At 42.7% G+C, this 25959-nt stretch overlaps 1 protein-coding gene across 1 annotated transcript in view; it reads right to left on the bottom strand.

Annotated features, from left to right (window-relative positions):
- Positions 1-18505: 18505 nt before the first annotated feature.
- The window catches only part of EHF (ETS homologous factor), an 87487-nt gene continuing 80033 nt past the window's right edge, over positions 18506-25959 (bottom strand). Inside the window, exon 8 of the mRNA XM_061381110.1 lies at positions 18506-19009. Coding sequence (XP_061237094.1) covers positions 18951-19009 — 59 coding nt within the window. The 3' untranslated portion in view covers positions 18506-18950. The remainder of the gene's footprint in view (positions 19010-25959) is intronic.

Below are 25959 nucleotides of genomic sequence, written 5' to 3'. Positions count from 1 at the left end.
ACTTTTTCTGGGCTCCAAAATCACTGCAGATGGTGATTGCAGCCATAAAATTAAAAGACGCTTACTCCTTGGAAGGAAAGTTATGACCAACATAGATAGCATGTTAAAAAGCAGAGATATTACTTTGCCAACAAAGGTCTGTCTAGTCAAGGCTATGGTTTTTCCTGTGGTCATGTATGGATGTGAGAGTTGGACTGTGGTCATGTATGGGTGTGAGAGTTGGACTGTGAAGAAAGCTGAGTGCCGAAGAATTGATGCTTTTAAACTGTGGTGTTGGAGAAGATTCTTGTGAGTCCCTTGGACTGCAAGAAGACCCAGCCAGTCCATTCTAAAGGAGATCAGTCCTGGGTGTTCATTGGAAGGACTGATGCTAAAGCTGAAACTCCAATACTTTGGCCACCTCGTGCGAAGAGTTGACTCATTGGAAAAGACCCTGAAGCTGGGAGGGATAGGGGGCAGGAGGAGAAGGGGACAACAGAGGATAAGATGGCTAGATGGCATCACCAACTGGATAGGCATGAGTTTGGGTAAACTCCGGGAGTTGGTGATGGACAGGGAGGCCTGGCATGCTTTGATTCATGGGGTCGCAAAGAGCTGGACATGACTGAATGACTGAACTGAACTTAAAGTTGACTTAGTGGGTCTCTCTTCCTCCAAAGACATTTTAAAAACCATTTTTTGAGACTTCCTTGCCGGTCCAGTGTAAAGATGCCATGCTTTCAGGGTAGGGACTCGGGTTCAGTCCTGGTTGCGGAACTAAGATCCTGCATGCCGTACTGTCGGCCAAAGCAAATGAACAAAACACTTGTTTTCAATGTCCTCCAAAAGCCCAACTGGTATCTGATCACATTAAATGTATGGATTAATCTGGGAATAATTGTTACCAATATAATCTCAAAACACCCACTGAAGAGTGTAAAATATCTCAAATTGCCACATATTCAGGTCAGGTTTTATGTTTTTCTATAGAATTTAAAATGTTTCTGCATGGAAGTCACATGTATTCCATGTTCATTTATAGATACCTATAATCTTTGTTGCTTTGGCACGTGTAACAATTAGGTTGAAACTTGGGTTCTAAAGTTACTCTGTCACTGATTATGCTCTATGAGTTTAGGCAAGTCATTCCACTGCTCCTTGGTGCCAATTTCCTTATTTATTAAAAGATCAAATTGAAGTTGATGGTCCCTATGCTTATCACAGATAAAAATAACAATGACCAATCCAGATTAAAATCTCAAAATGTTAAGTTTGGGGGGAAAAAAAATCTCAAAATATGTCAGCCTTTGCAGAGAGAGGTGACTGCATGTACAGTGCTTAGCATGCCTGGGACACAGTTGTACTCAATATATGTTAACAACTACTGTTATCATGCCTACTTAAAACGGAAGAAGCAGACACTCTTGAGAGGTGAAGTAACTTTCTCAGCTAGTAGGTGGCTGGTTTGGGACATAACACATGCTAAAATCTTCAGGAGAAACTCCTTGCAAGCAGTGATATGTCCTACCTTGATCAGCTCCTACAGCCTCCAAAGATTTGCATTACCAGCTCAGAAATGCCTATCAATGTACTGGTTATCTTGCCTGCTGGAGCTCATGCCATGCTCCCAAACACAAGAGGCCATGAACAATGTCCAGAACTTCATTGTGTGCACATCTGCTAGAGTTACCATCAGGTCTGGCTGCATGCATTTGCTCTTGTAGAACATCGCTTTTCCTAGAAGTCCAACGTGTTCCTGGATGCCACTGGCTGATAGTGGAGTCAGATAACAGCCTGGGAAGGCAGCCGACATTCACAGGACAGGAAGTGGGTGCCATCCAGCCAGCTGGGTGAGAATCAATGCCTCTCTCAGGTTGAGCATGAAGGTTAAGGTGGGGATGATGGAAATCTCCAGAAAAGTGCTTTCTCTCCCCAGCAGCCAGGGAAGGTAGCCTTGAAGGCCATGAAGGCCCAGCCTGTAGCCAGATATGAGGAGAGAATGTGAAGAGAATCTCCTGATGAGTTTTTCTGCTTCCGGGTTGTAGCCCATTTGTCAAGACCCTTCCAACTGCAAATGACAGGAACCCAACTCAAACCAGCTTAGTATGGACTAGCTTAAACTGAGTTGAATAAAAACAGAAATGTTATTAGCTTAAGTAACCCCTAGATAGATTTAAGAGTCAGATCCAGAATGTTAGAATTATTTCATCAGTCTTTCTCTCCCCTCTTCCCCTCCCACCCCTCTTCCCCCCATCTCTCTACCCTACCAAACTGTTCAGGTAAGCCCTCTCTGAAAGAGGGAAATATGGCTACTGGTAGCCCCAAGTTTATGTCTTCCTTAGGATGGAGTCCCTCATTCAGCATCCATATCAGTTCCTATAAGGATTCTGGATCTGTTTGGGTCAGGGGCGCATAGGCAGAAAATAGAAAGCCATTGTTTAGTTGTTAAGTTGTGTCCAGCTCTTTATGACCCCATGGGCTGTAGCATGCCTTCCCTGTCCTCCACTGTCTCCTGGAGTTTATTCAAATTCATGTCCATTGAGTCACTGATGCTGTCTAACCACCTCATCCTCTGTCACTGCCTCCTTTTGCCCTCAATCTTTCCCAGCATCAAGGCCTTTTCCAAAGAGTTGGCTCTTCACATCAGGTGGCCAAAGTACTGGAGCTTCAGCTTCAACATCAGTCCTTCCAATGAATATTCAGGGTTGATTTCCTTCAGGATTGACTGGTTTGATCTCCTTGCTGTCCAAGGAACTCTCAAGGCTCTTTTCCAGCACCACAGTTCGAAAGCATCAATTCTTTGGTGGTCAGTCTTCTTTATGGTCCAACTCTCACATCTGTACATGACTACTGGAAAAACCATAACTTTGACTATATTGACCTTTGTCAGCAAAGTGATACCTCTGCTTTTTAATACACAGTCTAGGTTTTTCATAGCTTTTCTTTTTTCTTTTTTTTAAATTTTATTTTATTTTTAAACTTTACATAATTGTATTAGTTTTGCTAAATATCAAAATGAATCCGCCACAGGCATACATGTGTTCCCCATCCTGAACCCTCCTCCTTCCTCCCTCCCCACACCATCCCTCTGGGTCGTCCCAGTGCACCAGCCCCAAGCATCCAGCATCGCACATCGAACCTGGACTGGCAACTCGTTTCTTACATGATATTCTACATGTTTCAATGTCACTTTCCCAAATCTTCCCACCCTCTCCCTCTCCCACAGAGTCCATAAGACTGTTCTATACATCAGTGTCTCTTTTGCTGTCTCGTACACCAGGTTATTGTTACCATCTTTCTAAATTCCATATATATGCGTTAGTATACTGTATTTATGTTTTTCCTTCTGGCTTACTTCACTCTGTATAATAGGCTCCAGTTTCATCCACCTCATTAGAACTGATTCAAATGTATTCTTTTTAATGGCTGAGTAATACTCCATTGTGTATATGTACCACTGCTTTCTTATCCATTCATCTGCTGATGGACATCTAGGTTGCTTCCATGTCCTGGCTATTATAAACAGTGCTGCGATGAACATTGGGGTACACGTGTCTCTTTCCCTTCTGGTTTCCTCAGTGTGTATGCCCAGCAGTGGGATTGCTGGATCATAAGGCAGTTCTATTTCCGGTTTTTTAAGGAATCTCCACACTGTTCTCCATAGTGGCTGTACTAGTTTGCATTCCCACCAACAGTGTAAGAGGGTTCCCTTTTCTCCACACCCTCTCCAGCTTTTCTTCTAAGGAGCAAAGGTTTTTTAATTTCATGGCTGCAGTCACCATCTGCAGTGATTTTGGAGTCCAAGAAAATAAAGTCTGTCACTGTTTCCATTGTTTCCCCATCTATTTGTCATGAAGTGATGGGACTGGATGCCATGATCTTAATTTTTTGAATGCTGAGTTTTAAGCCAACTTTTTCTCTCTCCACTTTTGTCCTCATCAAGAGACTCTTTAGTTCCTTTTTGCTTCTGCCATTAGGGTGGTGTCATCTGCATATCTGATATTTCTCCCGGCAATCTTAATTCCAGCTTGTGCTTCATCCAGCCTGACATTTCTCATGATGTGCTCTGCATATAAGTTAAATAAGCAGGGTGACAATACATAGCCTTGAAGTACTCCTTTCCTGATTTGGAACCAGTCTGTTGTTCTATGTCTGGTTCTAATTTTTACTTCTTGAGCTGGAGCATACAGGTTTCTCAGCAGACAGGTGAAGTGATTTGGTATTCCCATCTTTTTAAGAATTTTCCACATCATTTTGTATCTTTCTCCTTACCTTCTCAAACTCCAGGAACAAGAGCTCTGTGCCTTGGCAGGATTGAGAGCTGGTGAACTCAGGTGGTATTGGTGACCTCTGTGCTTCAGTAATTATATGCTCTTCTAACTCTCTAGTGTTGGTATCTTTATTTCAGACTGTTAACTTGTGTGTGAGTGCTTAAACCAGCAGAAAGCCAAGTTCATTTTTCTAAAATTCAACAACTATTTATTAGGGACCTACCAGGTGTCAAGCACCTCCTTCCTGACTGGTTTGCCAAGAGTAGCCCTCGCCTTCTTCTTGGCAGCCAGGGCTTCCCATAGGCTCAGCCATGTCCTGCATCACTCCAGAAATATGAGTCACACAGATAGTGAAGGCAATGGTATGTCCTGGGCGTTGTGCATCACGGCAGCCCTGCTGGCAGCTCTCACTATTCAATTTCTAGTGAATAAGAGATAATTAAAAACCATTGAATACATCAATTTAAAACTTAGACTTTGGTTCCAAATCCAGCTCAGCCAGTTGCCTGTAATGCCATTCAGGGCTTTCAGCTTCTTTTTTCTCACTTGGAAAACAGAAATCTTGGAGCCTCTAAGGATTATTGGGAGGATTAAATAAAATAACATGTATGCAAGGAGCTCTAAGCATCATAGTTGGCACCCAGAAAGGACTTGATAAATGTTAGCAATTATGACCCTCATGGTTGATATATATTTGACAAAATTAATATGCTGGGGGTCTTTCGTGGTCATAAGTAATTCAAGACAGCAGTATAATCATCTCCTTTAATAGAATGAGCCTGTCCACTGCTGCATGCATAGGTTAGCCCAGGGTCAAGCACATAATAAGTGGTGGGTAATGTTTGTTGAGTGAATTTACACATCACATCTTCTGTTTTCATAGTTGTTTACACATGTCATCACACCTGGACTTGAATTCAGTTCAAGAGGTAATTGTGACAGAGAGAAAACAAGAAGAACCTAATGCTGATGGAGGTATTGCTAGACTTCGGACCTGTGCTTTATAAGCATGGTATCACATAACATTTAATACAGCCTTTGGGCCCCATATTACAGGTAAGACTGAGGCTCCAAGAGGCCATTACATGCTCAAGATCCCCCAGCTAGCAAGTGGCTGAACTAGCTTATGATGGAATAGGGATAGTATTCACCATTCAGTAAACACTCATTCAATTCTAACTGCATGGCAGCCAGGGCTAAGAACTGGGGTTCAGAGGGCAGAGAACAGACATCTCCTTAGGGTGTAGGCAAATAGTTCATTTTTCTTCATCAGGTTGTTCTGCTCTAGCTTTATATGGAAACATTTTCTGCTCAAACCTGAAAATGAAAAAACAAAAAGGAAAGAAAAGGAAGCAGCAGCAACTTGTGCTCTTTGCACAACATCTGGGGGTCCATTAGTAAAACCAGCATCATAATTATACAGTGGAGGAAACCCCAAACAAGTGAGGCATTTTGGCCCAGACCACAAAGTGTGTTATGACATGATCAAGGCTAAGGCAAGGGACCCTGACTTAGTGCAGAGGAATAGAGAGGTGAGTAAAAGCACAGGCACTGGGATCAGGCTGGCTGGGTTTGAGATCTGCCTCCACTTAGAAGCTCGAGTGGGTCATTAAATCAGCCTGAAATTTAGTTTCCTCATATGTTAAGTAGGACAATGCTGCTGCTGCTACTGCTGCTAAGTCACTTCAGTCATGTCCGACTCTCTTCGACCCCATAGACGGCAGCCCACTAGGCTCCTCTGTCCCTGGGATTCTCCAGGCAAGAACACTGGAGTGGGTTGCCATTTCCTTCTCCAATGCATGAGAGTGAAAAGTGAAAGTGAAGTCGCTCAGTTGTGCCCCACTCTTATCGACGCCATGGACTGCAGCCCACCAGGTTTCTCCGTCCATGGGATTTTCCAGGCAAGAGTACTGGAGTGGGGTGCCATTGCCTTCTCCAAGTGGGACAATAAAAGTAAGTAATTGATAGCCTGGATGAATCTTACAAGCATTACGGTAAGTGAAAGAAGCCAGAACAAAAAGCTACGTACTGTATGATTCCATTTATACGACATTTTGGAAAACAACAAAAAACAGATCAGTAGATGCTTGGGGGGTGAGGGGACAGGACTGACCATTAAGGAACATAGATTCACTCTTTGGAGTAATGGAAATACTTGATATTTTGGTTATGGTGTGGCTACATCTGTGTATATATTTGTTGAAATTAATCAAATTATACACCTAAAATGTGACCCCTACTGTATTTGAATTATAGCTCTATAAAACTGACTTAAGAAAAATAAATAGTTCATGGGTTCTTATGTGTGCATGCATGCTAAGTCGCTTCACTCATGCCCCACTCTTTGCAACCCTATGGACTGTAGCCCTGGCTCCTCTGTCCATGGATTCTCTAGGCAAGAATACTGAATTCAGTTGCCTTGCTCTCCTCCAGGGAATCTTCCCAACCCAGGGATCAAACCTGCATCTCTATGACTCCTGCATTGGCAGGCAGGTTCTTAAACACCAGGGCCGCCTGGGAAGCCCTCATGGGTTCTTATTACCATTAAATTAACTAATAAGGCACTTGGAACATCACCTAGGAGAGTCAGCCCAGATGAGCATTTGATCTTCTTGCCAAGTCAGCTCATTCAAGTGTGCACATCTCTGAAAACCAAAAAGGATTCTGCAAAACTCTGGATTAAAAAAAAGGAAATTTCTTCTTGCATTCCTAAATTTTGATATTTATCATTTAATGGAAAATGATGCAGGAAATGTTAAATTCACTGAAATAATTGCAAATCTTCTAATGTACCATGACAAGACCAGCTCATATCAAAGTGAAAGATAGAGACAGGTAATGGGTTAAAATGGCAATTTAACCTATGAAAGAGGAGAATGAAAAAGTTGGCCTAAAGTTCAACATTCAGAAAACTAAGATCATGGCATCTGATCCCATCACTTCATGGGAAATCGATGGGGAAACAGTGGAAACAGTGTCAGACTTTATTTTTTTGGGCTCCAAAATCACTGCAGATGGTGATTGTAGCCATGAAATTAAAAGACGCTTACTCCTTGGAAGGAAAGTTATGACCAACTTAGATAGCATATTCAAAAGCAGAGACATTACTTTGCCAACAAAGGTCTGTCTAGTCAAGGCTATGGTTTTCCCAGTGGTCATGTATGGATGTGAGAGTTGGACCATAAAGAAAGCTGAGCACTGAAGAATTGATGCTTTTGAACTGTGGTGTTGGAGAAGACTCTTGAGAGTCCCTTGGACTGCAAGGAGATCCAACCAGTCCATTCTAAAGGAGATCAGTCCTGGGTGTTCATTGGAAGGACTGATGCTGAAGCTGAAACTCCAATAGTTTGGCTACCTCACGCGAAGAGTTGACTCATTGGAAAAGACTCTGATGCTGGGGGGAATTAGGGGCAGGAGAAGAAGGGGACGACAGAGGATGAGATGGCTGGATGGCGTCACTGACTCGATGGACATGAGTTTGAGTGAATTCCGGGAGTTGGTGATGGACAGGGAGGCCTGGCGTGCTGTGATTCATGGGGTCACAGAGTCGGACACGACTGAGCAACTGAACTGAACTGAATCTTCATGTCCAACTCTTTGTGACCCCATGGACTGTAGCCCATCAGGCTCCTCTTTCTCTGTCCATGGGATGCTCCAAGCAAGAATACTGGAGTGCATTGCCATTCCTTTGTCCAGGGTATCTTTCCGACCCAGGGATCAAACCCAGGTCTCCTGCATTGCAGGCAGATTCTTTACTGTCTGAGCCACCAGGGAAATCCATAATATCTTCTGGCTGTGTATAAATAGATACTTATTTTAAGAGGGTGGAAGAAAAAACAACTCGTGCCACTCAAATACGCAGGCTATTCTCTCCCTTTTCCTAGAATCAACCTAAAGTTGCTTGATTTCTGACATTTCTGAGATTGTTTTTGTCTCCAAACTCTGATGTTAGCTATTCCAGGTACCTAAATCTAACCCAGAAACCATAGTGGAATGGGCTTAGACTGTTGCCCTGTTCAGGAACAATTGTTCTACAGCCTCATATGTTTGTGCTTTAGAGACATGAGGTTGAATCCTACTTCTTCCACCAACTGATGACCTGAGGCCAGATTCCTATGTCCCCAAGCTTTAGTTTTCTCATCTGTCAATTCAAGAAGTAAGACTAGATAATATGCTAAACCTTTCACATCCCAACTTCTAGAATTCTACAACCCTTGGGATGAAGAGGCAGACATGTTTTGATCAACTTTCAATATCTACCAGCTATAAACATTCTCTGGGGCAGAATTTCTTATGCATAAAATGGGATAATAATATCCACTTCAACAGGCTTTTGTTGAGTGAATGAAACTTTGTGTGTAAAAGCTCCTTATAGTTTCTAGCCCAAAGATTTAATCTTCTTTCCTCTCTTCTTCTATTCTTTCTTTTCCCCTCCCTCTCTATTAGTGTAAGAGGCTTCCCTGGTAGTTCAACTGGAAAAGAATCCACCTGCAATGCAGGAGACCCCCGTTCAATCCATTGGTTGGGAAGATCCCCTGGAGAAGTGAATGGCTACGCACTCCAGTATTCTGGCCTGGAGAGTTCCATGGACAGAGGAGCCTGGCGGGCTATAGTCCATGGGGTTGCAAGGAGTCAGACACAACTGAATGATTTTCACACATATTAGCAGAACAGATTTCTACAGAATTTTAAGAACTCACATTCTTGCTCCCTTTATTTAGAAAGCACATGTGGTCTTGAACCTGTATATTTGTCTGTCACAAGTACTGATACATGGTAAAAGTACTGGCTATTCATTAGAAGAAAGTTTAAATAAATTTGTAATTATTACAAAGGTAAAATAGCTCAGAATGCTAAAACTGACCTCTTGCTTTTTCAGATGTATCAGTAGATTGGAATTGTCTTCAGTGCGTAAAATTATCATTTACTTCACTCATTCATTGATTCATTTGACAAATTTTGACCCACTCTATGTGCCAAGCATAGTGCTAGGTCATACAGATACGATATGAATCAGATGTTGTCATTAAGCTCAAAAATCATCCAGGTAACTGGAAGGAGGCACAGGGATTGTGAGAGAAGTCCATTCAGGGTACATTAGAGGTCCAAAGAAGGATGCGGTGGATTCTTCCGGGGGTGGTCAGGAAGGCTGCACAGAGGAGTGGAGGCTGGCCTTGAATCATAAAAGATGAGGAGGTATTCACCAGGTAGAAGTGGTAAAGAAGGGACCTGCATGCAGAAGGAGCAGTGTGTGCAAAGACCCGGGTACGTACAGTAGTCCTGAATAATCTGGAAACACGAGTGGGTCAGGGTGGTAAGAGTGGAGGGTACAGTGTGGAGGATCCAGTGAGAGAAGGAGCTGGAAGTCCTAGACATGTTTTCTTTAAGCCAAAGCAGTTCTGTTCAAAAGGAAGGACATCAGATGCTGCACAATTGTTGATGACAACAGAAGGGAAACTCAACTATGGCCCAACTCAACTGCCAACCACTGACCTTGACAGGTCATAGCTCTGTTGCACATGATGAATCTGGACGTGGTTTTCCAGGCACTCAACACCAATTGGATTGATTTCTTTCTATGTCAGGTCATCGTTGTTAGAGACAGCAACAGGTGAAAGCCATTTGTTTGAATTCCAACACTGTGGTGGAGTTTTTCTTAGAAATGGGGTCATATTTTTTACTCTCTGCTAGTTGCTCAAGTGGAAGGATAGGAGTTACAGATTAAAAACTAGATTTGTTTTTAACAAGGCAATGATCCACAATGTTCTGGTGAGACGAGGTGAATTGTCAATAAGGAAACCAAAAGTCGTCTAACACCTAAATTGTACTAGCTGCTTTCTAACTTTGTCAGCACTCTGCATACTCCAAAACATACTCATCCCACTTGACTGCCTTGCCTCTGAAGGGTCTTCTTGTAGAACCTTGGGTACGTCTTAGCATTTGGCTTCTAAGGAGCAAAAATAAAAGGAAGGTAATGAGAAGAAAGTGGTCTCCTTCTCTTCTTATATAGTGAGGCCACTGACAAATACCCACAGCTCCAGGTTGAGATTTAAGTGAGGAATAAAGGCTGGGCTTTGGAGCTAATGAAGGAGCAGTGCTAGACTATCCTAAATGTATAAAACTAAGAGAAGCACCTTGGAGTTTTGACTCCTATTCTTTCATGGAAAGAAGGAGGGGAAAAAAAAAATAAACTTACAGATACAGCAATGTGCTGGAACAAAGGTAGACAGGAACGAGAGTAGTAAAAAGAGCAAAAACCAAAATGTCATCTCTTTCAGAACCTATCAGCTCTCTCCCATATTACAAAAAATTCTTCCCCCATTAAATGTCTGTATTGCTTTCTTTTTCTCCCCTTTGCTTTTTCATTCCTCCTTATAATCCTTCCTTCCATTATGCCTGCCTTTCATTCCCCCCTCCTCTCTCTTTTTTTTATCTCTTGCTGTTGCTTCTGTACTGTCAGTCTCTTTTTCAAAGTTCAAATTGAAATACCAGCGTTAATCCCTGAGAAGCGGCTCTGTTTTCCCTGTCACCGCGTTGCACAACTTGTGGTGTGGCTTTGTGCCACCATCACCTATGCAGCGAGATTTTACGTGGCCAAGGAACATCGTGTACAATGCCACTTTTGATCAAAACCAAATAGCATAACAATGCATACAGGGCTCCGTTCACATCAACCTCATAAGATTTCACTATGATAAAAACAATGAGGTTGAAATAGAAAATCCATCTCTGTTTGAAAAGAAACAGCCCTGGTGCCTCTCCCAGGCCCCCCTCATAAGCCCCCCGCTGCTCCTTCATTCTTTCTCCTCCCCACCCTCTTGTCATCAAGTGCTTCTTTTGGCCTCCAACTGTTCAGGTTTCACCAGTCTGGTGACCTATTAGGATGAGGTTGCACCATACTGGGGTGGGGCTGGAGCGGAGGGAGGGAAAAGGCTTAAGCTGAAAGTCCCACTGAAGCTGGGTTTTACTCCCCGACTATCGTGGTCCCCATAATCCTGGCTGGGCAGGAAGGTCTTAGGGATGAATATTCTCGCTGTGGTGATCAGAACAAAGAAAGAAAAAGGAACATCTTCAGATGTAAGTTACAGCTGCTAATTCAAGGGATGCCTGGCCTTGCTTGTCAGCTTAGAGATGTCCTTAGCCAAAGAACTCAGAGGAGAGGAACGGGCGTCAGGAAAACACTGACTGGAACACAGCCCAAGATCAATGACAGAAGCCATGTTGTCATGGTGTAGACATGTCACAGGCTTGGGATTAGGGAGGCATGGTGAAGGATGCCCTTTCCCCTTCATGACCCCCTACAAAATACTTTCTAACAATAGGGCTAAAAAGGACTGAGACCTCTCTTTGTCTTGACACAATCCTAACCTTAACCAGGATTAAGAGTCATAGGATTCCTAACAGGAAGGTTTTATGCTCTCTCCCTGAGCATGGAAGCAAGACCTTCAATGCTGGGTAGGTAGGAGAGAGGATGGAAACAGAGATGACTTGCTAAAGCCAATGAGAAGGATAATTCCTCAGTTGGAAAGTCCTTGCTCTCCCTCCAAAAACATAGACTCAAGACTGGGCCTTCCCCCTATCTAGTTTGTGGACATCATTCATTCATTTACTCATTCATTTATGTCAGAAATTGTCATTAGATTTCTACTGTATATTAGCAGTGTTCTAAGGCTCTGGTGGTAATGAAATTTACACAAGACAAGGTCCTTGTTTTCACACAGAGGAAAAGGCATAAAATAAATATATAGGTAAGATAAAAACATAAATTCAGCTTGTGATAAGTGCTATGAAGTCCTTTTTTTCTCTCAAAAACAAGATATGGGAAATCTATGAGCATAGGAAATAAGTGGCCATTTTAAATTTAGGTGGACAGGTTGGCTTCTCTGAAGAGGTAACATTGAAATGAGACCTACACGGGAGAAAGAGGCAGGGGAAAGCATCTCAGACATAGGGATAGCAGGTGCAAAGGCTCAGAGGTAGGTGCAGGTCTGGCAGGTTGGAGAAATGCAAAGAAGTCTCATTAAGTCTGGAATGAGATACAGGGATATGGAGGGTGCACCAAGAGGTCATGGAGGCAGGGCCCACCTCCAGCCAACTTCCTGCTGCCTCTCTCCCCCAGCTATAAGTGCCTGGGTACATCCAATTCAAGACGATCTGGGTCTGGATTGGAAAGTGATTCCTGTTGTGAGAAGGACTTTTTGAGAGCTCCACATGGCCTCCCCAGGAGAAAGCCAGCTCTCCACCTCCCCACTGCAGCCCCAAACAGAGATTAGTGAACGATTCTCTGAGTGTCAGCCCTTGGGTGTGAGACTTAAACTCTTAATTCCAAACCATTACAACATGGGTATCCGATTGCTGCTGATGACTTCAAATGGTTTGCTTGTGAGTGCCAGGCATTTTTTGTCAATGAAGGATTTCTCTCCCAGATTTGGTTTTGTGTGAGTCTGATGTTTGCCAAAACTCCAGCTTAATTAAAAACAAGCTAGATGGTTGAGAGAGTCACTAAAAGTCTCTATGAAAGGATATATGGGTGCTCGAGAGGAAAAGAATATTAAAGTGTGTGAATTAGAGGGTCAGATGAGTGAAGCTACTAACAGCAGGAGCTCTGGGTTTAAATCCTCTCCCTGGCCCTTGCAACTAACTTATCCTCTTTGGGCCTCAGTTTCCTCAACTGTAAAATGTGAAGAGTGGTAGTACCTTTAGTTGTGGATGATTAAAGGCGTCAGTAACGTGAAGGGCTTAGAACAGTGCCTAGCAAGTTACAAAGAGGCAACGATTGCTTGCTTTTTTGCTGTAAGAGCAACATCATTGTGCTCCCAGGTCTGAATTCTCAGTGGCTTGGGTCAGCCAGGTATGGCAGTGGGACACCGAGGCTGACCGTAAGCTCAGGGCCTTATGTCTGCCTGTTAGTTCTATCTCTTTTTGGAATCATACCACATTCTCAATCCCAAAACATTCATCTCACAGACAGAGGTCTTTGGTCCCAGAAGGGAATAAATAAATAAAAGAACGTAAACAGGGCATCATGAATCCTTTCTTCCACTGGGAAAAAAACCCCAACAAACTCAAGGTCATAGTGGTGAGAGAGAGGTCCTTCTCTTGCACCTGGTCAGGGAGCCCCTGGGCTTGACACAAGGACCCACTGGACAATCAAAAAATCTAGTCCCTAGAAAGGTGTGTCTAGGTCTGTGCTTTCAAACTTCAAAAAAAAGTTTTTAAAATAATTGACCTTTAAAAATAAGTGAAATCTCACAAGGAATCCCAATACATTAAACCAAAAAAAGTGTTGAAGAGCTGTACCTTCTCAGCCTTTCCTTTCCCTCTGTGACTGTCCCTGAAGCAACTGTTGGAACATTATGTGTAAAAAAAAAAAAAAAATACAGGCTTAGCTGTCAAAAGCTTCAAAGAAAAGAAGTTTGCATTAACTCCCTCAGTTACTCATCCTCGGGCACTTTTATATTAATTTATTTAATTTTTGAAAATCATTTGTGTACCTAGTTTTTTTAAAAGTCAGTCTTAAAATGGAAAACAGCAGTTTCCACTCTACTTCTTCTTGCCCTTGAGTTGTTCTCCCCAAAGGCAATGACTTTTAACCTTTCTAGCTGTTTCTTTGGAATTTACCTCTTTACCTTGAAATGACATGCTTATACTGCTGATTCTTGATTTTTCAATCTCAGACATTTATCTTTGACTTTCTCTGATTAAAGATAAGCATCCAGCTCTTTACAGCACTTTTCTTTAGCTCCTCCCATGTCCCTCCACAACACACTTGCCCTCCCCTATTCATTCACATAGAATGGCACCAGGTTTTCCTTAATCTAATATCAACTATTTACTTGATCATATCTATAAAAATATTGTTCACAGATGAGTCACATAATGTACCACGATTTATTTTTTCTCTTGTATATTTCTTCCTATAGTTACCTATTGACTCATTATCCTTTGTGGTTTTGTGTTCTCACGTAGAATTTAAAATTTCTCGCAATGAAATCAAAGTCATCTAAAAGGTTCAGAGTTCTTTTGTTGGGAATGCATCCCTTACAGAGACCCTTGGTCCTGCTCTCCTCTGGATTGGCTGCTTTTTCCGTCTGCTTGGTCCCGCTCCCCTCTGGATTGGCTGCTTTTTCCATCTGCTGTACTGCTAGTATTTCAGTCTTTGTTTTATCATCATCTCAAGAATCCTCTGAGGCTTCCCTGTAGCTCAAACGGTAAAGCATCTGATTGCAACACAAGAGACCTGGGCTCAATCCCTGGGTCAGGAAGATCCTCTGGAGAAGGAAATGGCAATCTACTCCAATATTCTTACCTGGAGAATCCCATGGACAGAGAAGCCTGGTGGGCTACAGTCTGTGGGATCACAAAGAATCGGACACCACTAAGCAACTAACACTTCTATTACTACAAGAATCCTCTGAACTCCCTTCTCGACTGGATCCCTGGATCCCTGGAGATTCTATGTCTTAATTTACTGCCCCTTTTCAGTGAAACACATCCTCCTGTAGCTTCCCAAAGAAATAAGCTTGGAAAGTGACTTTTCGAGAACATGCATATCTGAAAATATTTTTACTATATGCTCACACAATTTATAGTTGGCAGATCAATCATTTTCCTTGCTGTAAATTTGATGGCACTTGTTAGATCCAAGTATTTTGCTCTTTGCCCAAAAGTTGAAAAATAGGTGTGTATTTAACTCCACATATGAGGCATGATCCTCCACCTCTCTTGTGAAAGGATTCCTGGAGACATAAATATCTGACTCTGCGTACATGACACGCCATCTGTCGCAAGACAAGGCAAGAGATAATTAACCCTGTCCTTCACCCATTGTCACTAGCAAACACTTGTGGAAAAGTGCCTGCACCGTGTTCCATGTACTGCGCTCAATGCTGGAACTTGTTTTGGTTTGGGATGATTAATTCATGTGTATTTATTTTGACAGGTTCACATGGAAGCCTCAGGCCATATAGCAACACTAAGACTTTTCTTTCAAGCTATTCTCCTCAACTAGGTCAGCTTCCCTTACTTTAGTCAGCAGACGCCAAACTCAATAGATGAGTCTGCCAAGAGAAGGGCACAGCAATGAATATTGGAGTCTTGCAGGTGTCACCGGGCAAACAGCATAGAAGACCTATTGTCTAGAGTTGAGGGGCTCTGAAGGCTCAGGAAAAGCTTACCTCACCTGCTCACACAAAGAATGTACCAGAACCTCTGTGCTATGCTCCAAGGGAAGTCAGTAGAGCTCCCAGAAACGGCCCACTCCCCCCTCGTGAGACCAACTGGAGGGGACCTCAGAGCAGGAAAACAGTACAGAAGATAGCATTACAGCAATAGCAACAATGACAACAACGATAATAATTGTTTTTATTTTGCTTATAAAGCCAGAAGGGAAATTCTGCTTTCAAGTAGCTATTTGGGACACTAACCCTGTGCTAGGAACTCAGTAACATTAAGATAGAATGCTTATGTCTGCTTTGCTTCCCAGGGTATTTTTCATTATCATTAAGTAAAACTACAAGAAAGGGATCCAACCGAAATAAGGGCCATTGTGCTTAAAAAATATATTCCCTTTCTGACCCAACAACATTACTCCAGAATTTATCCCTAGAAAGTAATAAATGAGATGAAGTATCACTGTTAGAAACTATGATATAATGAAAGACGTGAGAAAAGATAGAATCTTAAAGATATTTACTGAAATACTGCTAGAAAATTAATACTGTTCAAAATAGCCTACATATTTCCCCAATTAAAAATTGGGGCAGTGCCTTCACTCCGTGAAATACCATTCAGCCATTAAAAATTATGTAAGAGAAATGTGTCCCTTGATGTAGAAAGATATTTCTGACATATACTATTTTTATATATGTATATGTACATGAATACATATGTGTGTGTATATAACTATATATATTTCAAAAATATTGATAAAGAATATATCAGGAGTTAAGAGCAGTTATCTCTGGGTTGGTGGAGTAAAGGTTGGTTGGGCTTTTTTCTTTCTTTCTTTTTTTTGGCTTAGCTCTATTTTCCACAATGTTTTGCTCTGCAATTAAAAAACATCCACCAAAAGGTATTTTAAATATCTAGGATGAAAAAGAAAGAAAGGGCTTCATCAAGCCAAGGGTAAACCTTGAAAGACGCTTTCCCCAGAGGCACGATTTCCCAGCAGCTTCCTCTGTGCATCCCTCACTCCTGCAGTCTATGGTTTCTGTAGCACAGGCTTGAGCACACCTGGCTGCAGGTGGCCTGGAGGTTAACTGTTGGCTGTGGCCGCAAGGGTCCCAGCCACCCACGTAAGTTGGTGAGTCAGGGCTTGTTTTGTGCTGTTGCAAGAAGCATCCAAGCATCAAGCCGGGAGGTCAGAGAGAGGTCGTCTCCCATCAAGAGCCCATACAGAGGTGCTGATCTGGTAGACAAAGCTTTTCCTTAGGGCAGATTCTGGAAACCACCCCACAGTCCCGAGCTGCATTTCACATGCCTCCAATTAGCTTATGGCTTATGTACAGCCATGCTCACATCCTTGAAACGTGGCACTATCTGCCCAAAATTAACTGCTCATTCTCAGGGCAAGACACTGACCATCACTGTCAGCTATAGATCACTTACTATGCACCAGCTGCTGCTGCTGCTGCTAAGTCGCTTCAGTCGACTCTGTACGACCCCATAGATGGCAATCCACCAGCCTCCCCCGTCCCTGGGATTCTCCAGGCAAGAATACTGGAGTGGGTCACCATTTCCTTCTCCAATGCATGAAAGTGAAAAGTGAAAGTGAAGTCGCTCAGTTGTTTCCGACTCCTAGCGACCCCATGGACTGCAGCCTACCAGGCTCCTCTGTCCATGGGATTTTTCAGGCAAGAGTACTGGAGTGGGGTGCCATTGCCTGCTCCACTATGCACCAGACACCTTGCTAAACTTTCTGTACACATTGTTTCCCACTTGTTATCGTTATGCATGCCAGATGTTATTATATCTATTTTCTCAACAGCAGAAATTGAAATCGGTGATTTGTCTGCCCTTCCCATGAAGGAACAGAGCCAGGATTTGAATTAGGTCTGTGGACTTCTCATAAAAGGCTGCTTTTCCACCATTCTGGCTTTTGGTTGGGAGCCCCCATTCTGGCAGCAACCATATACATCTTTGTGGGTGACGCTATTGTTTTTAGCCATGTCAGGAGCTACGCGTCTCTTCCTTTGGGTCCCACGGAGTGCCCAGCAATGGACCAGAGCATCGTGGATGAGAGAAACTGAAGTTCTGGGCTAGTGAAATCAGGTTTAGGGAAAATCGTAACTTCTAATCTTCCGCCTCGCTCCGTTCTCTGCTCCATTGTCTCTCAGCAATCTTGGAGTAGGAGTTGTGTTCCTAAATGCCTGTGGTCATATTAAACATTCTTCCAGTGCTTGAGGTCATTCTCGGGCAGCGGCGGAGGAGGGCACCAAGATCTCCTCTGGCTGTTTCCTTATCCACCTGTTCTGCCTTATCACCCATGTGTCTCCACCTCAGTCTTCAAGCCCAAGCTGTCTTTTGTTCATCATTCCCACATCTCAGGCTGTGTCCCCACTGTGTCTGCCACCTAGATTGCCTGACACTGAGGAGATAATAAAGAGTTGTTGGGTAAGTGAATGCACCATGAGTGGATGAGTGAATGCCTTCCCCTTCATCTAGTTAAGTCCTGCCCTTCCTCCAAGGTCGGGCTCCAGTCCCACCATCTCTGTGAAGCCTTTCCTCCATTGCCCTGGGCCTCAGAACAAACTCTTCACTCAAAATACTTGGAACACGTGCAATCATGGCACTGGTGTGACTCAGCATGTGCTGTCTCATACATATAAGGTGTTTGTGTGCCCTGCTTTAGTGAATATATGATGCTATTCAATGATTTTGGAGCCAGAGAGACTTGGCTTCCAGTTTCGGTTCCACCTGTGTGACCTGGAAAACTTGGCTTAATCTCTCAGGCTCAGTTTCTTAATCTATTAAAAAGGGACAATGCCTACCTTCTAAATTGTCATGAAAGGGAACTAAGAAGTGCCCTTTCTCAAAATGCCAAAGAGTCAAATGACAAAATAATATGTAGAGCATGATCTTACTCTCTTAAAAATAGGCATTTCTTTTTGCAGACTTGCTTGCAAGTGTTTTGTGAGAGAATGTATGTGTAAGTCTGAAAGAACACACACTGAACTACTAATATATACAGTTAATCCCATCATGAGTGAATGGTATAATAGCATTTGTTCGTACTATGTAATATAGTATAACAGTGATTTGTGCAAATATTTATTCCCCCCCCCAACAAATAGTAACAATCTGAAAGGCAGAAACTGATTTTACCCATTAGGATGCTAAATCATGCAGTGGTAACCACTTCAAAATCTCAGATGCTGAAACAGCAAGGTTATTTTTTTGCTTCTGTGGCATGTCCATTGTGGGCTTGGCTGGCTCTAAACATCAAAATCTCTAAGGGGTGCAAGCTGCCAGACCACTGCCATCTTGAACATTACCAGGTAGCACATGAAGGGAAAACAGAGAGGGACAAAGTGTTTGCTCAGACTGCTTGGCCACTCTGAACTTTAAGGAGGCAGAAAGATGCAATCTTCCCATGTGTCTGGAAGGAGGTAGCATCCAGGGTATCTGTGGAGTACCCCACTGATTCACCTGCTGACAACTTCTCGTCTCTAAACTTGGGGTGGTGCTTGGCACATGTGGTCACTCAGGTAGTACAGAAGATAATGCAATGCAATAGCATTCAGGTGCTCTTTGAGGCTCTGGAGAAAAACATAAAAATGGATAAGACTGCCAATTTAATAAAAGATTAGTGAGAGAAAATACACATGCTCAAGCAATTACAGTAGGTATGGTGCAAACATGCTCTAACAAAATCACAACACCTTAGGAAAGTGCATTAGTTTTCCATGGCTGCTATAACAACACATTCAGCAGCTTAAAATAGCACAAATGTGTTAGTTTGCAGTTCTGTAGGTCAGACTTCTAACACAGGTCTCACTAAACTGAAACCAAGGGGTTGGCAGGATGCATTCCTTTCTGGACGATCTTGAGTTCATTTCCTGCTTATTCAGTTGGCTGACAGAATTTAGTTCCTTGGGGCTGTAGGACTGCCGTACCATCTTTTGTTGGCTGTCAGCTGAGGACTCTTTGCAGTTTCTGGAGGCTTCTACATTCTTTGGCTCATAGGCCCCTTCCTCCATCTTCAAAGCCAGCAAAGTGGTGGGTGTAGTCCTTCTTGTTTTGCGTCTCTACATCCCACTTTCCTGATTTTCTCTTCTACATTTTTAAAAAACTTTTTGTTTTATCTTGCAGGATAGTTGATTAACAATGTTATGATCATTTCAGACGTACAGCAGAGTGATTCAGTTATACCTGTGTGTGTGCATGCTCAGTTGCTTCAATCATGTCTAACTCTGTGTGATGCCATGAACTGTAGCCTGCCAGGCTCCTCCTTCAGTGGGATTCTCCAGGCAAGAATACTGGAGTGGGTTGCCGGCCCTCCTCCAGGGGATCATCCCGATCCAGAGATCAAACCAGTGTCTCCTACATCTCCTGCATTACAGGTAGATTCTTTACCCGCCAAGCCACCTGAATAGACCCCTGGTGATACCTCTACATACACCTATTCTTTTTCAGATTCTTTTCCCATTTAGGTTGTTACATAATATTGAGGAGTGTTCTTTGTGTTCTACAGTAGGTCCTTGTTGGTCATCCATTTTAAAAAGAGCAGTGTGTACATGTCCAACCTAAACTCCCTAACTATCCCTTACACTCACTCTTCATTTTTAAAGACACGGTGATCACATGGAGATGACCCAGATAACTCAGGACAATCACCACATCTCAAAGTCTTTCATTGTAACTGTATCTACAGAGTCCCTTTTGCCTTGCAAGGTGTCTTATTCGGTGGTTCCAAGGAACAGGGCATGGATGTCTTTGGAGGACTATTTTTCTGCTTCCCATAGGGAGTTTTAAAAACTATATATACATAAATATAAATTGTATATATATGCATATGTACATGTATATATATTTAATTATAACTTAATATATTTTGTGGTGGTGGATTCCAGGCTGAGGGTCAAACACACACAAATAGAACAGTGAGTCTGTGCCTGTTGTGTTCAAGGAACCAAAAATGGGTCCCTGCAGTAAGGGAGTGATGCCTCAGGAGACACAAGGCAGGACAGGAAGGTGAAGCAGACTTGACTGGCTGACTTGCTAGATAAAGTGCATGGGGCCTGTGAAATTAGACAGACCTGGGTTTGAGGTCAACTCTACCACTTAGCTGTTTGATAATGAGCAAAGTGACTTAACCTCTGTGAACTTCAACTCCTAAACTGTGAAAAGAAGCTGCGAACAATAATGCCTATTTCATAGGGTTGTTCAGAGGCTTATTTATGATAACATTTAAGGTGTTTAAAATTTAATGAAGGGTACCATTGTTAATATTACCAGCCATGTCTTTCCTGGCTGTGGTTGGGTCACCTGCCCTGAAGGGCAGAGTCTGAAGGAACCAGACAGGTGGGCTGCAGGAGAATTCTTCCCAGCCTCCTCTCCTACCTCTCAAGCCAACCCCATGGGTTGCATGGATGACTTTCCCACTCATCAGATGTGCTTACTGTACCTTAAGGAGAGAGCCTGCTTCTACAAAAACTCTCTTTGTATGTTCTGAACTTGCCCTGATACTATGGTTAACCACGATGGACAAAAAGATGGTACCAAGACCAAACCTCAAACAAAATCATGTTCCCATATCCTCAAAGGGGTCTCAGGCACCTCTTCAATGCCCAGATACTTTTACCAATTCATTCTTCTATGATCCAAGGCAGTGAGCTTGATGTGTCCAGATCTTTTCTCAGTCTAAAAATTCTGGGCCCTAAATACAGACAGAGATGTCACAAATAATTGAACTCTGGTCAAATGTTCAGAACCCACCTGCAGAGAATTGGGGAAAGAATAAATAGGCTTTGTGTATGTATGTATGTGTACGTAAAGAGAGCAAATGTACTTTGCAGAATTATTGATTTTAATACACTTTGTAATTCTAAGCTAAAAAGCAAGTGAAAGAGGGAAAACACATGTAGCAGAATTAACAGTGAGTGCCAAATTCTGAATTTTTTCTGCAAGGCTATAGCTCATATGTGGTGGTGGTGGTGGTGGTTTGCTAAATGAACAGAACAGGGTTTTGAGCCCAAACTGCCCCAGATGATGCAGGCGGCAGGTGAGAGCAAAGCCTTTAATCCTTGCCACCCACACCCTCTGCCCCTTGGTGAAGGATGACTTTTTTCATCCTAGTGCTAGTGCTAAGTTGCTTCAGTCGTGTCCGACTCTGTGCGACCCCATAGACGGCAGCCCCCCAGGCTTCCCCGTCCCTGGGATTCTCCAGGCAAGAACACTGGAGTGGGTTGCCATTTCCTTCTCCAATGTGTGAAAGTGAAAAGTGAAAGTGCAGTCGCTCAGTCATGCCTGACTCTTAGCGACCCCATGGACTGCAGCCTTCCAGGCTCCTCCATCCATGGGATTTTCCAGGCAAGAGTACTGGAGTGGGGTACCATTGCCTTCTCTGTTTTCATCCTAACAAGGTAATAAATAATCATCTTAGAAGATACAGGTTACTAAACAAGAAAAAATTTATGTACTAACTTACCTCCTAGATAAATCACAATATTTTACAATATCCTTTCCATTTTATTTCCACACAAATACTTTTCAATTTTACCAAAATAGAATGACTTTGCATATGTTATCTTGAGAACATGAATATTTATTAAGCACCTGTATGTCACCTCCTGAACCCTAGTTTCCTGCTCTGTAACTCAAGGGTATTTGTAAACTAGTACTACAAATATAAACATAGTCAATACATATTAACAATGATCATATCATAAACAAGAATCATAACTATTATTGTCTTGCTTAATCATTACAGAAACTCTGCCAAATTATTACATAAAAAACAGAGGCTTGGAGAATTGTCATGTAATCAACCTATATAAGTTGGAAGGAGTAAATTTATAAAAACCCAAATTTATTTGATCCACAACCCAAAGTCAGTGCTTCCCTAAAAGATGAAAAAGAAGAGAGAGCAAATATTCCACAGGAGATTTTTTTAGTCTAGGATAAGACAGTTTGCTTCAGAATCTTCTTTCATCAGCCACACTAATTCATAACCAATTTTTTCCACCCAGATTAATTGCTCCAAACCTTCCATTCAGAGAAGGATCTGCAAGAAAATCACAACTATTCAAGATGGCTTTTCCAAACTGTAGTCACCTCCACTTTTGCCTGGTTCTCTTGACTTCTAGCTTTGGTCAATTCCTTTTTGATATTAATAACTTCAGCGCAAATAATAGATCTTCCAGCAACAACTCAGTTCCCCCTCAACCCCTTGTAAATGCTGTGGAATTAACAATTGAGGCCTTGCACCTCCTAAGCTTCTCGTTAGAACACAAAGTTGAGAACAGATTTAAATGAAATTCAACTATCATTGTCATCCATCCGCAGTTCATTAGATTTCATTTGTTGGGTTCCCACAGACCTCCTGGCTAGAAAGACTTGGGCAGGTGTCACCCTTGCTGCCCTGCCTCACACACAGATGCACGTGCATGTGTGCATGAGCACACACAGAGACACACACACAAATGCACACACTGAGCCACTGTACATCATGTGTCTGAGTCTCCCAAAATGTGGCACCTCACGCTGGGCTGGTCCAGATCATACCAGGTAGAGGTTGGCTTGGCACAAAGCTTGGCTGGCTGAGGGATATAGATTCAGGTGGAATTAATTAAGGTTAAGGGCGACCCAGTCTCCAGCTCTTAATTAATGTGTTGCACTTGCATCCAAGTGTGTTGCTCCACTGAGACCCAAGACCAAGTCCAAGCAAGACACGGGGCGTGAGGCCGCACCAGGATGAAATTCATGTTTACATGGCCTGTGGGACTGTGTGAGGAACTTCTGCCCAGAGAGCTCCATTGCTAGGGTGGTTTGTCTACTGATGCTGACAGATGCCTGGATTTCTACCCTTAGAACTTCATCCCTGTGGATGAAAGCTTCGGAGTAGCAGAATATATCTGTTAAAATGCACATACTGGGACTTCCCTGGCAGTCCCGTGGTTAAGACTTCACACTCCCAATGCAGAAAGCACAGGTTCAATCCCTGGGAGGGGAACTAAGATCCCCACATGCCCCACAGGCCTCAGTAAATAAATAAAATAAGATGCACATACCTGTGGGGGAATAATATAAGGCTTATTAACCAGTAATGCATTCATGTAAATTATTGCATTGGACAGCTTCATGGCCCTCAAGGCATCAGGACACAGAAGTTTGAATGGAAGGCTTTACCAGGATAACTGGAAAGGGGAACTAGACAGTAGGAGAGCATTGGGCCCTGGGGAGGAAGGTACGAGAGCAGGGCTGACTTCATAAACTTGATTTCCACTGGCTGGTGGGGTGACTGAGCTGCAGACACTGCTGGGTGACCTTCGGCAGATCCATGGCCTGTCTTGGTGACTAAGCCACACCCTGGAGGTGATTGAGGTGACCTACAGCTCCAGGCAGCTGGGTGAAGAATTAATTAATGACTATGAAAGGGACCTGAAAACACCAGGTTCTTTGACATGCAAGGCATGATTATTAAGTCATTAGGAGGACTGGCTAATTATTATTTCAAAAGTTGCTAGTGGAAGGTGCAACTACCTATTGCACTCCATGGGAAAAACTTTGAGAAGGCTATGGGATGGGAAGATGGAAGGGATACAAGTGTAGCCCTCACCACTTGCTCTCAGCCTGTGATGGAAAATTGGTCTTTCTGCATCCAGAGTAACCAGATTGTGGTACCATGTTGGTATGTATTAGGATGTATGAGGACCAGCAGTCTGCAATGAGTTTTCTAGACTTCTGATTTGGCTTTTCACCACCATTCTCCCTGGAAATTAGTTCTCCCAGGAATTAGGAATACCAAACACTAACAGGAGGAACTGGTCCTAGCAACTCACACCCACCGTCCTTTTTTGGATGGCCCAGGTGGTAGGTGTGACCAAGTACTCCAGAGACCAGACAGGGAGGTGGAGCCCAAGAAAGGTGTGGTTAAACTCAGCCACTAAAGACATATAGGATCTGGTGCAAGTTATTTCCTTAAACTTCTGCACTTCACCTTCTTCATCTACAAAATGGGGTCAAAAGCCCCATCTTACTTCCCTTCTCTGAGGACTGATATCAAGACCAAATGGGACAGCAGATACAAAAGTTCTTCATGCAGCATAAAACGCTCATAGGATACCATCTTTGTCACTGATCTTTAATATCAGCGTCTGAAACTGTACCTATTTACTCCAGAAGCTTTATCAACCTTTACTTGGAGATTGAGACGTCTTTAAGTTTGACATGATGAATGAAGAAGAAGATGCCTCAGGGGTATTATGTGAAGTTTTATTTGATCCATTGAATCTCACCCAACTGTCTGCCATGAGCACCTAAAATTTTGAGCACTTATCGGTGTTTTCATTAAAGGATTTTCCCTCTTGAAGGTTCATCTTTAAAATGTTCATCTTTAAGAACAAGATGGAGGAGAAGTGGGAGAATCCATGTTTATCTACTGATGCGTTCATGTTTAGTCGAGTCCAACTCTTTGAGACCTTGTTGACTGTAGCCTGCCAGGGTTCTCTGTCCATGGGATTCTCTAGGCAAGAATACTGGAGTGAGTTGCCATGCCCTCCTCCAGGGGACCTTCCCAACCCAGGGATCGAACCTGCGTCTCTTATGTTTCTTGCATTGGCAAGCGAGTTCTTTATCACTAGCGCCACCTAGGAAGTCCCTATCTATTGATAGATAAATAAAATTGGTTCATCAGATGAGCCAGTTTTCCACCATGACCCTGACAGATGGGACTTGGGGTCTGTAACTTTTAATGAATGGGAAGAAGAGCTCAAGGAAGCAGCAACAATAGAACAGCAAGAATGCTTGGTGCCCAAAAGGTTCAGAGAGGAGAATCCTATAAAGAGAAGGATGAAAAATAGAAACATGTATTGCTAATTCTATTAAGACTTTTGTATATGGAGGTGAGGGGTGGGAAGGAGGTTCAAGGAGAGGGGACATATTTATATACTTACAGTTGATTCTCGTTGTTGTACAGCAGAAACCAATACAACATTGTAAATCAATTGTCCTACAATTAAAAATAAAATTTAAAACAAAGCAAAAGACTTCTGTATAACCCTTTAGATTGGAGCCTTTGTGCATATTTTCTCTCCAAATCCTCACAGGAGTCTGGTACATTATTATTAATATTTCCTTTCTAGAATTATTTCCTTTTTAGAATTTCTTTTTATTATTTCCTTTTAGTAGAATAAACTAAGATCTAGAAGCTTAAATGACAGATCCAATACGTGGTGGAGACAGGATTCAGATGCAGGTCCTGAGTCCCTAAGTCTGTGCTTTTCCGCCACATCCTCATGGCTACACTTCACATTTTACCTGGAGAGAATCTCTTTTCTAAGTTCAATTTTCCTAGTCCTAAAGATTTTATCTGTCCTCCTCTTAGAGAATGACTGAGACATTGGGAGTATTCTGTAAGTAGCTGTCTCCTTTCTTCTCCTTTCCCTTTTAGTACGTCATGTCCAATCTGTTCAATGGAGGAATAATAATAGTAGTTGACATCCATGGAGCATTCTTATGTGCTGGGTGTTTTGTCTGTAGTATATCT

Source organism: Bos javanicus, chromosome 15 (genome assembly GCF_032452875.1).
Source record: "Bos javanicus breed banteng chromosome 15, ARS-OSU_banteng_1.0, whole genome shotgun sequence".
Lineage (NCBI taxonomy): Eukaryota > Metazoa > Chordata > Mammalia > Artiodactyla > Bovidae > Bos > Bos javanicus.
The sequence above is the reverse complement of the archived record's forward strand: the minus strand, read 5'-3'. Positions and strand labels throughout refer to the sequence as shown.